Genomic DNA, 12,083 nt, shown 5'->3' with positions numbered 1-12,083 from the left:
ATCAATTTACCGTAATATTCTTTATCAAATCCAATCCCACGTCATATAATTTTTATATTTATAACAATCATATTATTTTAAATATCTTAAAATTATTACAATATTAACTTTTTATTTTCATGATATTTACAAATCCAACATAAAACATAAAGATTTTTAGGTCTCCAACACTGTAAGAAGAGATAATTAAACAGCAAGGAGAATTGATATTATACCCAATGAATGGAAGGGGAAAAAATGTCTGAAAAAGTAGTTTAATGATTAAAGGACATTCATGGGTGGCTCTTCTTTATCAGATTCATATATGACAGACAGAATTGCTTAGAGAAAATTAAGTAACTTTAAGCCAAGAACTGATATTCAATCTATAGGACCCTTTTTTACCCCAAATATAATGGGGCTTGAGTTGGTTAGACCGATGGCATTGCATATTATATATTCCCCATTATAGTTTTACAGTACAAACTAGTTTAGTATCTAAATTTTGCTTCAACGTTTAAACTAGTATTTAAATTTTTTGATTTTGAAGTTTAAATTAGTGTCTCGGGATTGTTTTTTTTTTCTTATAATTAGATATTTGAATTTAGCTTCTTAAATTAAATTGGCACTTAAATTTAATTTTTTAATTTAAATTATACTTAATTATTTGAATAAATTTAAACTATGAAACCAAATTTAAGTGGATACTTAAACCTAAAACGATTTAAGTAACAAATTAAGTTTATGTACTTAATTACAGGAAAAGAAGGGTGTAATTACCTTTTTAATGAATTACTATCAATTGAATCACGTGTCATAGCAGGAATAAAAAGGACAAAAAGGAACAAACTGAGGCGTGCAAAGAGAGTGGGAAAGGAATAGTCCCCACTTTGACTGTCCCATCCAAATAGGAACCAATGCTTTATGAGAGGCTTCCTGCTGCTTCAGCCTTCAATACTCTGAATTGGCTGTTACTCCCTCAATCACCTCTTAGCTGGTTTTTGGTTTTTCAGTTTGTTATATATATCATGCAAGTACCTGTACTATAAATTTATTTCATCTTATTCAAAAAAATAGATAATTTTTTTTATATATTACTATTAAAATTTAATATAACTAATAAAATAATCAAATAGACACGTATAGCTCATATTAATTTATAATAGAATGATCGATTTATTTTTTAAGTTAATATACAAAGTCTAACATATCTATTTTTTGAAGAAAATAAAATAAAATGTAATTTGATTTATAATATAAATTTAATTAATCAGTCATATTCCATATATACTTGAATATAAGTACAAGAAATATTCATACCCCACACTCAAATCCGAGATTATTTCTCTCATAGATGTTGAGTTTGCTCTATTAAGTGTTTATACTTTCCACTTTCCAGTAAAATGTGCCTCACTCCATTACTCCTATTAGCTTATCTCGAGCTACTGCTTTTTTATTTTTTCTTTGCAGAAGTGTGGCAAACTGCACCAAAGCTACCACTCCCTATGGAGAAAGTTAAAAAGAATAAATCCCAAATTTGATATTTCCAAGACAGGCATCATCATGACCTGAAATTGAAAATATTGTATTCATGCAAACAAGTAAAAGATTGTTACTGTTGGGAACAGCAGCTGTAAACAGCAACCTCACTTCATGGTGAAGCTACTATAAGTCTCTCTGCCGTGTCAGTAAATCATTTTATGGCCTTATTTTTCTTGGAAACAACACTTTTATAGCTCTATTCAATTTCGAAATTTAACGAATTAGTCACTTTTTTAAAAAATTAGCAACTTTTATTGATATTTCTAAATCAATCTTAATTATTGGGATTAAAAGGAGTTGGCTCTCAAGATGGTCACTACAACGATCTTATTATTGCCACATATGGTGTAATGATGACGGTTTAAACAGAGATGGGAAGATTTATTGGAATTTACCTCAATGTTACCTAACCTAAATAAGACTAGCTTTTACTGTAAAACGCAAGGGTGTAGCTAGTGGAGCCTTAGCTAAATGGGAAATTTAATTCTAAACCCCCCAAAGTAAACCTACTAATTTAAGTCTTTTATCTTTAATCAAATAAAAAAACCTGCACTTTTGGCCTTTTTAAAAATTGAAAATTCCCAATTTAAGATTTTTTAACATAAAATTTTTAGTTTTGACACTTCAATATTTTATAGTTTTTTCATTACCTCTCTTAAAAAAAAATTAGCTTTTACTCCTCCCGTAAAACCAATAACATATTTTTAGAAAAATATTACTATAATGAAAAAAAGAATTCTTTTGTTTTTCATTATAATAGCTCGGCGAGATCATTTGATTACTTCTAACTTTGAAATTTGAATATTTTTGAAATAGTTGCGAAAGATTAAAAAATTAAGAATAAAAAATTCCAGTTAACTTTATCATCTCTCGATTTTTTTATCACTCCTTTTCAATTAAAAGAGATAAGACCTGGTGAATCAAAAACGATTAATTAATAAAGAAAAAAAATCTCTTATTGGATTACGAAAAAAATCTTTTATTGACCTTTAAATAAGAGAATAAAAGCATTTCAACGTATTTAAAAAATTTATATATTCTTGCATTGACAATAATATCATTAGCATTGCTAATCGAGTTAAGACTCAATCGGTAATATAAATTAATAGTTAAAACAACCAAAATTTGTAATATTTTTATGACTTAATATTCACCATTTTTCAACATCGATAACGACCATCTCCTCCAACTTATAAGAAGCCGTCATGTGTATAATTTTTTTCCACCTCAGGCACCTATATGGAATTACTGAATAAATTATACGAAATCTTTAAAATTTAAAATAATTTTTTTTCAACACTGTTAATAGACCCCGTAACACAAAGAAACACTTTTTTTTTTAAAATATATATATATTCTTTCATTAGAAAAAGTCCAACAAGGAATGGGCCCATACAAAATTAAAGCCTTCCCCACAAAAATCTTAATTATCAAAGGAGAGTAAATTTCCCAAAATTTTAAAAAGTTATTGGATTAGACTGTATTTTTTATGGGACTAGACTGAAATAACGAAAACATTTTCAGCTTATTTTCTAAATAAATTTTTTTATTTCGGTCTAATCCTGTAATTTTTAGAAAATACAATCTAATCCAATAATTTTATTTTTAAAATGACATTTTTTGATAAATTTACTGATAGAAGGATACGGATGGGGCTATTATGCCAAAAAAACCAAACACTTGAGATAAATAGTTTAATGATCATCGAATATGGCATCAAATTGAGGAAAAGCTTCGAGGGCTAAATTGAATATTAAACCTATTTTTAGGCAGCACAAAATATACGAGGTTCAACAGAACATCACTCAATTAATGGCAAAGTATAAAAGAAATGTAAATTGCATATTTATTTACAAAAAGATTAGAACCTGACTTTTTGCCTCATCTAAACATTTCTTTTGGTAATCAAAGTGGAAAAATTTACAGAAAAACACATACATCATCCAAGTTTTGGTAAAAGAAGAGTTGCAGAAATTTATAGAAACAAGTGGAAAATCCAAAAAACCACACCTCAAATAACACTAAAATTATCAACCCTTTTCTGATCAGTAAACAAAATTAATATACCCCGGAGACAAATGAACAGCCCCAATCTAAATGCTGTTTTGCTCCCTTGAAAGAAATGGATTTATCCCTCTCAACAGCCACCCCAATCACAAACCCTATTCCTAAAACCCTACTTTTAAACAAATGTAACTACAGTCACTGTGGTGCCTACTCACCGGTGTTGACGTTACTACCCTCAATCATTCTCGTGTGTTCTGTGGTTCACCTTCCACATAGAACATCGTTACAAGTTGCATCATCCCCCATTTGTCTGAAATGATTCAGGATTGTTCGACCAAGAGATTCGTAGCCGACAGCTTGGTGGTAGTACCAGTAATTCAAATGAGTGAAATGAGCAATATACAGCAGAACCAAGGTATGTTATACTTGCAAGCCAAACTAAACCAGCCGATGCTGACGCAAGCCCTTCCCAAAATGAGGTTGCATTAAACGAACATACAAGCCATTTTTGGCTACCAAAGAATCATGTGTTCCTTCCTCTACAATTCGACCACCATTAAGTACTACAATGTTGTCAACATGCCTCATCATTGCAGCTCTATGGGCTATCAAAATGGTAGTTTTGTTCCCCATTATCAGCGTATCAAGTGCCTCCTGGACCACTCGGCTAGACTCAGATTCAATGGAAGAGCTAGCTTCATCCAATAATAAGATGGGAGCATTCTTCAACACAACTCGAGCGATGGCAATTCTTTGTTTCTGTCCTGGGGTCAAATCCACACCCCTCATACCGACATGTGTGTCATAACCATGAGGCAAGCTGCTGATAAAATGGTGAGCATTAGCTATCCTTGCAGCCTCTTTCATCTCAGCTTCACTAGCATTGTGCCTTGCATATATGATGTTTTCCCTGATAGTAGTTGAGAAGATTATGGGTTCCTGTTGAACAAGACCCAAGTGATTCCTCAACCACCTCAAATTGTAGGTTTTTAAATCCCGTCCGTCAAGTAGAACCTGACCTGCTACTGGATCATAGAATCTTTCGATCAAAGATATTATGGTACTCTTCCCAGAGCCTGAAACTCCAACAACAGCTAAAGTTTGTCCCCCATTAACTTTAAGACTAAAATTGCTCAAGACCAACATTTCTGGACGAGTAGGATAGCAGAAATCAACGTTTTTCAACTCAATGCTTCCGTAGACATTAGGTGGCTTCAATGCTGTGTTATCATCTGGCTCGATTTTAGGGACTCGCTCAATAATTTCAAACACTGAAGTGAGAGATTTCCGCCTCTTAAGAATGTATGGTGCCAATCCAAATGGCTCCACGAGTGCAAAAGTAGCAAAAGAGAAAACCATGTACTCCTTGACAGCTGTAGGCAGATCCATGTACCGTCTTTTAACACAGAGTGCAGTGTACCAAAGGAGAAGAGCATTGCAGGCAAAAAGAAGAAACTGTGAAAAGCCAAACGCAAACCCTATCGCCATTCCATGAAAGAAACTCTTTTTCAATATTCTCTTCAGCTGCAATCTGTAGAGCTCCATTACCTTATTACCAGCGCAAAATGCTACAACAGTGTAAATGTTTCTCACTGCATCCTCAAGGACCAATGATGCCTTCCTATGCATCTCCTGGATTCCCTTAGAAAATCCAGCGAGCCATAATTTCTGCAACATTTAAGTATGCAACAATTCAGAAATTCGGACATGGAAAATTTAAGTTCAATAAGAAAAAGGCAACGGCATGGAGGAGATAAAGAAGCAAACAAAATACATGGATAAAATTGAAACTCCACTTCTTTTTCAATAATTAAGTGAAAACCAAATAACAAAAGATATGCAAACCTGTGCAATAGCAGAGACAGTTAGAACTGGCAGGGTTGCAAATGCCACAAGCGCCAACCGCCAATGTAGCAACATCCCAATTAGCAAAGCAACAAGAACAGCAGTACTATCCTGTACAAATATTGAAAGTCGGTTGCTAAAAGCAGCCCGTACAAATGTAGCATCATTTGCCAAGCGCATGGCCAAGGTGTCAGCATTATTCTCTTCTTCATCAAACCATCCAACTTCATTGCGCAGCATTGCTGTCGATGATGGGCAAAACAAGGTAAACAATATGCACTGAATTCAGCATTCTAGTAAATTTGAAAAATTGATTTGAAGATTCAGATACCTGAAAACATCATCCTGCGAACCCGTTCAGTCATCTTTTCCCCCATAATGCCAAAGTAGAAATGTTGCAAAAAGTTAGCAACAACAGTCACTATACCCATACAGGCAATTATCAAACACCACCTGTCTACTTCATCCTGTAAGTGATGAGGTTCCTGATGCCTATAATATGCAGTTACTATCAGAGCAATAACATAAGCAAGAAGTGGATTAAAAGAGCCAAAGATTGCCGCGCCAATGCTTCCCAACACAGCATAGAGCCACTCTGCAAAACTAAGTTGTGCCAACCTCCAAAACGATGGAGCTTCCCTATGATGTGCTTCCTTATCTTTCATTGGGATGTCACCAGAGTGACTGAGAGGACGACTAAAAGTCTGAGAATGGGAACGTTCACTTTTAGGGTCAGAAGTCAGAAGGGGTGATACGGGAGATTCTGGGTCTGAACCACTTGATTTCGGCCTCTGGGTAGACTGAACGTCAAGTTTTGGCAACTCTGGTAGTCTCATTTCAAAACTATCCTGCCTCCTGATTGATGGTTCCTTATCACCATCATCCACAGGCAAACCGTTTTCCTGCATTTTCTCTGGTGGTGGACTATGAGCCTTAGGTGATTCTTGTGAGTTAAAAGCACCATCATGGGCCCGGAATCCACCAGGAACTCTTTGAAGAGATGGTGATTTGATCAATTTTGGAGATGATGATTCTTGGAAGCTGTAAATTGATGAAGACTCCTTTTCAATCTGGAAAGTAGACATCTCCTTGTAGTTCCTGACTGGTGTCCTGAAAAATTATAAACAATCATAAAAACACAGGAGTACTTTTGTTTAATCTAAATGAAGAAAAATCACTAACATGAAACAGACTTTCATAATCTTCCGGCCTTTTTAATAAAAGCATCTATAGTTCTTATTACCTCCTTGGAAGTTTTGCAGCCTCTTCACATTTAAGGAGCTCTGCATACAAGCCATCAAGGGCTAGTAACTCCTCGTGTGTACCCATTTCAACCAGCTGACCCTCTTCCATCACAGCTATATAATCAGCATTTCTTATGAGACTAAGACGTCGAGCAATTATTATGGTTGAACGCCCTAACATGAGAAGATCTAGAGCTTCCTGTACAGTTCTTTCAGCCTCAAAATCAAGTCCACCAGTCACCTCATCAAGCAGAAGGATGGTTGGGTTCAAAAGCACAGCTCTAGCAATAGAAAGTTTGATTTTCTGTTCTTCTGTCAATGCTAAGCCAGCCCTCCCCACCTGAAAGTCACAGTAAATGATTTTAACAAAATATGACACAAATAAGAAATATATATATGATCAGCAAGATAGGCAAAAGTAGTATATCTTGTGCTCCCATATTTCACCTGTGTCTCATATCCTCTCTCAAGCGAACTAATAAATGTATGGGCATGTGCTATTTTTGCAGCTTCTTCGATTTGATCAAGCGTAGCATCTCGTCCATAAGCAATATTATCTTTTATGCTCAAACTAAGTAATGCAGGTTCCTGAGTAACAAGTCCTATTTGGCTTCTCAGCCACTCCAGCTTTAGATTTTTAATATTCTCTCCATCTAGAAGAACTTCCCCTGCATCACACAAAATAAAATCATTTACATCATGTTGGCTAAACACCATGCAATGGTTTCAACACCTAAATGGCACGCCACTGCAGTGCGATAGATAACATCATATGATCATAATACCTAATGTAGGATCATAAAACCGTTCCATGAGCGGAATAATACTGCTTTTCCCAGAGCCATTTCTGCCAACAAGGGCCACAGCCTTTTAGCAGGTACAGTGAGGTAAAATCCACTCAATATAGGGATTTCAGGTCGAGAGAGATAACTAAAATATACATTGCGAAACTCAATATTTCCTTGAAGGGAGGGTGACATGTTCCCTTCCTGATTAGAGCCAGAGGATGACCGACTAATCATCTCAAAAAGTCTATAAGCAGCAATTCGTCCTTGGTCAAATGAGTAGAAATTTGTTGCTGCCTGGTTCAACCCACTGCACAATATGGAAAGGATTGGTAAGGAAGTGCAGATTAGACAGAGCAGGAAGAAAGAGAAGCTGATGCTTACAGGCCACTTAAAATTACAGCAAAAAGAGCTGTTATTATTTCACCACCATGAGCTCTGTGATGTGTGACCAGGAACCTTCCGACCCAAAGTTGTAAGGCACAAGAACATATAGCAAGCCCATATGTAAATCCAAGCCCAAGCCCTTGAACAAGACTAATCAAAATACCATATCTCAAAGTTGCTTGCAATGAGGTTGCATAAGAATATTTGGCCAAAGTTTCATTTGTAAATGCATACAAGGTCCTAATGTAAGAGACTGCCTGCAAAAAAACGAAAACTATATGTATATTAGCATCATTCTCTACTGTGCTTACCCTTAGAGAAGGCTGATTCTATGTAGAAAGTGAAGTTCAACAAAGAATTCATGTCATCATTTCAACAAATTCAACAGTAATGAACCCTCAAAGGTATAATGTGCGTGATGCATTGATGATAAAGAAAATCTCTAGTGCAAGTTCTCCCTAGCTTTGGGCAGCTTCTTTACTCCAGAAAGCAGAAGCAGTGTCCAAAGTTCAAAAAGAGTTTTAATAAAATTGTTTTAGCTTATAAAGAAACTGCAAATCAGCTTTCTGCAGGCTGAAAGGGATCTTCTGACAAGAACCTCTACATACAAGTTTAATAGATACTTCAAATAAACAGAAGGTATTGTTATGTAAAAAAAGTTATTTCAAATCGACAACACCTTTGAAAAGCTAGCAGCAATTTTTTCCCATATCTCCAGCCTGGCTGAAGAGGCTTCTAAACTAAGCATCTAAACATCAAGCAAGCATTGGAGGTAAACCTTGCCATCATTTCTGTTTCAAATACAAATAACTAGCAAAGTTTAGTCCATAGGTCCCTATATTAATGGCCAGTTCAAATAAACTCATGCTCAAATGTCAACAATAACTGCACTCATAAGTCAGTGTATACCATTTGGACAACTCACTTTAAATGAACATTAAGCAAAGTAGCCAATTTAAATTCACTTAACAACATTGAGAAAAATAAGTCTGGTTAAAAGTAATGGAGCCAGGAGAGAAGAGAAAAACCTGTTCAGCAACACTAGCTGCCTCAGCATAAGCATCTTGGATGTTCTCAGCAAGCCTATGAAGAAATATATTGGATATTCCTCCAGCAGCAACAATGAATGGACCAGTAGCTAGTGTTATGAGAACAATCTCCCAACAGTTGATAAAACCAATAATTAGACCACTGAAAAATGTAGCCATGTTATGAATGTAATTCCCAACCTGTATCATCATAGGAATATTAGGATTGGAGCAGACATCTATGAGGAAATACCACCAAAGAATAAGTCACTAATTAAAAAAAGTAGGGAAACCCACATGTAACTGAACATACTTTTTCACTAAGAGCAGACTGGATGAGCAGTACATCACTCAATACTTGACTCACTATGTCTCCATTATTCCCATAAGTATCAAAAAAGCTCATATCTTGGTTCAATAAAACTTGAACATATTTTGACCTGATGACAGCAGTCTGCCTCTCTCCCGTCAAAATCCAGCACGAAACCTCTATTACACAGAGAAGTCAGTGACAAGTGGCAGGAATGATGCATCAATCAGAAGGAAACAGAGATGAAGAAATAACCGGATTTGATATAGATCAACTTACCAATCCAGCCAGTGGCAAAAACACCAGCAGCAATATAAACAATGGTTAAAGCAAGCTGCAAAACAAGAATGAAACAGTTGGTGGCATGCAGAAGTACAAACAACAGAGAGTCTGAAGAAGACTACAAATTTTAGCTGCTTATATCAAGCAAAAGAAGAGAAGAATTAGACAAAAACTAAAGCTACAAAAGATGGTTTTGCTTTTTCCCATGTTATTTACACATTAACACCTATAAGAATAAAAGCAATCCAGATTTAATCCAGAAGATAGAGAGTTTTTACATCTTCATAGTAACAATTAAAAATGATATATTAGTTGCAAACAAGTAGAGATATTCACATGGAATCGGTTTACATGCACCCATGATAGCAATTACATGAGAGAGTTGCAATACACATAGCATCAAACTGGAACTACAACCAAAATGTCACATTTCGATTTGCAATTAACTAAACCATCAAATTAAAAATTCCATTCTCTCTGCAGTTCACACCTATTCATCCACCTTCTTTCCGCTAACAAATATAAAAGCCTCAAAAAATCTAAAGATGAAACACATCCTTCACTTCTGAATAATATGCTAATCATTTCTTCTAATGAAGGCTTGAGCTTGAATGTGTAAGAATGATGCCGTCCCCAACCTAGAGGGAAGGAAGTAATTAAGCCTATGTTTAGCGGATTGAGGGTTAGGGTCAGATATGGTAATGTGTCCAATACAGACATGCTCAAGTTTGTCCCAAGTTTTCAATATGTTTGGAGGATTATATCCATATCCATGTCCAAATATTTGGAGGATTAGGTGTCAAGACAAAGGTATCTTCTATTTTAAGAAAAATGAAGATCCCATATAACATAGGTTAAAGACCATCCATCCACCCAAAATACTAGAACAGCAATATCCTACTATGACAGTACAGAAGCCTATAAAAGCAATAACCATTAATCTTAATCTCATATAAAATAGATTTCCAACATTTCATGTTTTTTGACACCACAAAATTTCCTTACGATCCATTTCAAAGCTAAAATCTCAGCGCCCCCCCCCCCCCAAAAAAAATAAAAAACAACAAACCAAAAATAAATTGCTTTTGCCAATTGGAAGCCAACAAAACTTAAAACCCAAAACTTTTATACACCTTGTCATTTCCAGAACACATTTTCAATAAACAACATTATCCAATATACCAAAAATTAAAGAGTAAGGAAATTGCTTAAATTCAGAATCAAATGGTCCATCTTCCCAAATTATACCAACTTTCCAAATATAAAACATAGTTAACTACACTGTCAAAATTGCAAATTCCTGAGAAACTATAAATTGATCAACTAAGACACTAACCTAAACCTTTAAAATCCTAAAATTTAGGTTTTTTCTTTACTTCCTTAATAAATAAATAAATATAGCTAACCTCTCTAAACCTGTCAATCTGCTCATCCAATCTCTCCGGCCCCGTTAGTGACGACCCAATTCCAAGAACATGAACAATCTTCGCAAAGTAATGCAAGTAAACAACAAGAGCCGTTCCATGAGCAGCAGCAGCAACCGATCCAACGATCATGAGAACCCAATCAAGCCTATCAGCACAGGCGAAGAGTCTCGAGAAAGGAACAGCAGCCGGTGGCGGCTCCAGCTCTTCAGCCTCCTCCATTTCCTCCTCCGCCTCCACCTGCGCCGCAGCAGCAGCTGCTGCTGCTTCCGCAGATGTATCCAAGTATGGAGAAGGCGATTCCGGTGGTTCCGAAACCTCTGATACTGGTGTCAACGGCTGTATATGGGGTGGTGACCACCCAAACAAACCCCTTGATATCATCATCTTGAAACCAAACCCAAACCCTAACCCTAAGTACTCTTCCTCTAAATTTAGCAGAAACTTTAAGCCGATCTGCTAAATTCAGAGACCAAAAAAATTGCAAAAAAAATATCAGATTTTTCCTCCACTTAGTTAATTAAAGGTTTGGGTTTTCTTTTATATAAATTGGGTTTTTTGTTTATTAAAAATTTGGAGAGCAGGTCAACTATGGCGGAAGAAACATAAGAAAGAAGAGAGAAAGAAAGAAAAAAAAAACTGAAGTAACCCACGGTTACATTCAAGCAAAAGAAAAAAAAATTAAAATTTAGGAGATTTCGATTTTTGGAGGCTTTTTAATGATTCCATTTTTTGTTTTTTGTTAACGGCAAAAAGTATATACATATATATATTTGCTTATAGGATTTTTCTTTTTTTTGACAAAATTTTGCTTCTAGGATATATATTTTTCTGGTAAAATGCTTATAAGATATTTCAATTTTCTTTTTTTAATTATTTTTTCTTAATTAAATTGTCTGAAAATATATTCAAAGTAGATTTTATGATATTGATCTGTGTTTATTAATAATTTTATAATTATAGGATATTATGTAAGTATTTTTTATTGATTTATGTAAAAAATAATATAATTTATTTAGTAAAATCATAGTTTTTTAATATTAATTCAATTAAATATGTAGTATAGATATTAAATTATAATAAAATGAATTATATAAATCTAAAAGGTGAAAATAATTTTAAAGTATATTTGAAAGCCTACTTATAATATTTATAAATTCCATAATTGGTGTTGTTTATTAATAGAAAATTAATACCAACTTCAATGTGTCTTAAATTCAAAAAACTGTTTTCTCAAAAATTAATTATAG

At 34.6% G+C, this 12,083-nt stretch overlaps 1 protein-coding gene across 1 annotated transcript; it reads right to left on the bottom strand.

Annotated features, from left to right (window-relative positions):
- Positions 1-3,394: 3,394 nt before the first annotated feature.
- LOC107897796 (ABC transporter B family member 6) lies at positions 3,395-11,567 on the bottom strand. The gene is given in 12 exon segments (XM_041078128.1): positions 3,395-5,196; positions 5,374-5,615; positions 5,705-6,483; positions 6,617-6,957; positions 7,065-7,285; positions 7,403-7,489; positions 7,492-7,712; positions 7,787-8,046; positions 8,818-9,018; positions 9,131-9,306; positions 9,407-9,461; positions 10,816-11,567. Coding segments are annotated over 12 exon segments (4,218 nt in total). The 5' UTR covers positions 11,221-11,567; the 3' UTR covers positions 3,395-3,966.
- Between the last annotated feature and the right edge of the window lie 516 nt (positions 11,568-12,083).

The sequence above is a fragment of the Gossypium hirsutum genome, chromosome A10 (assembly GCF_007990345.1).
Source record: "Gossypium hirsutum isolate 1008001.06 chromosome A10, Gossypium_hirsutum_v2.1, whole genome shotgun sequence".
NCBI classification, from domain to species: domain Eukaryota; kingdom Viridiplantae; phylum Streptophyta; class Magnoliopsida; order Malvales; family Malvaceae; genus Gossypium; species Gossypium hirsutum.
Note: the sequence above shows the minus strand (reverse complement) of the source record. Positions and strands in the feature narration are given on the sequence as shown.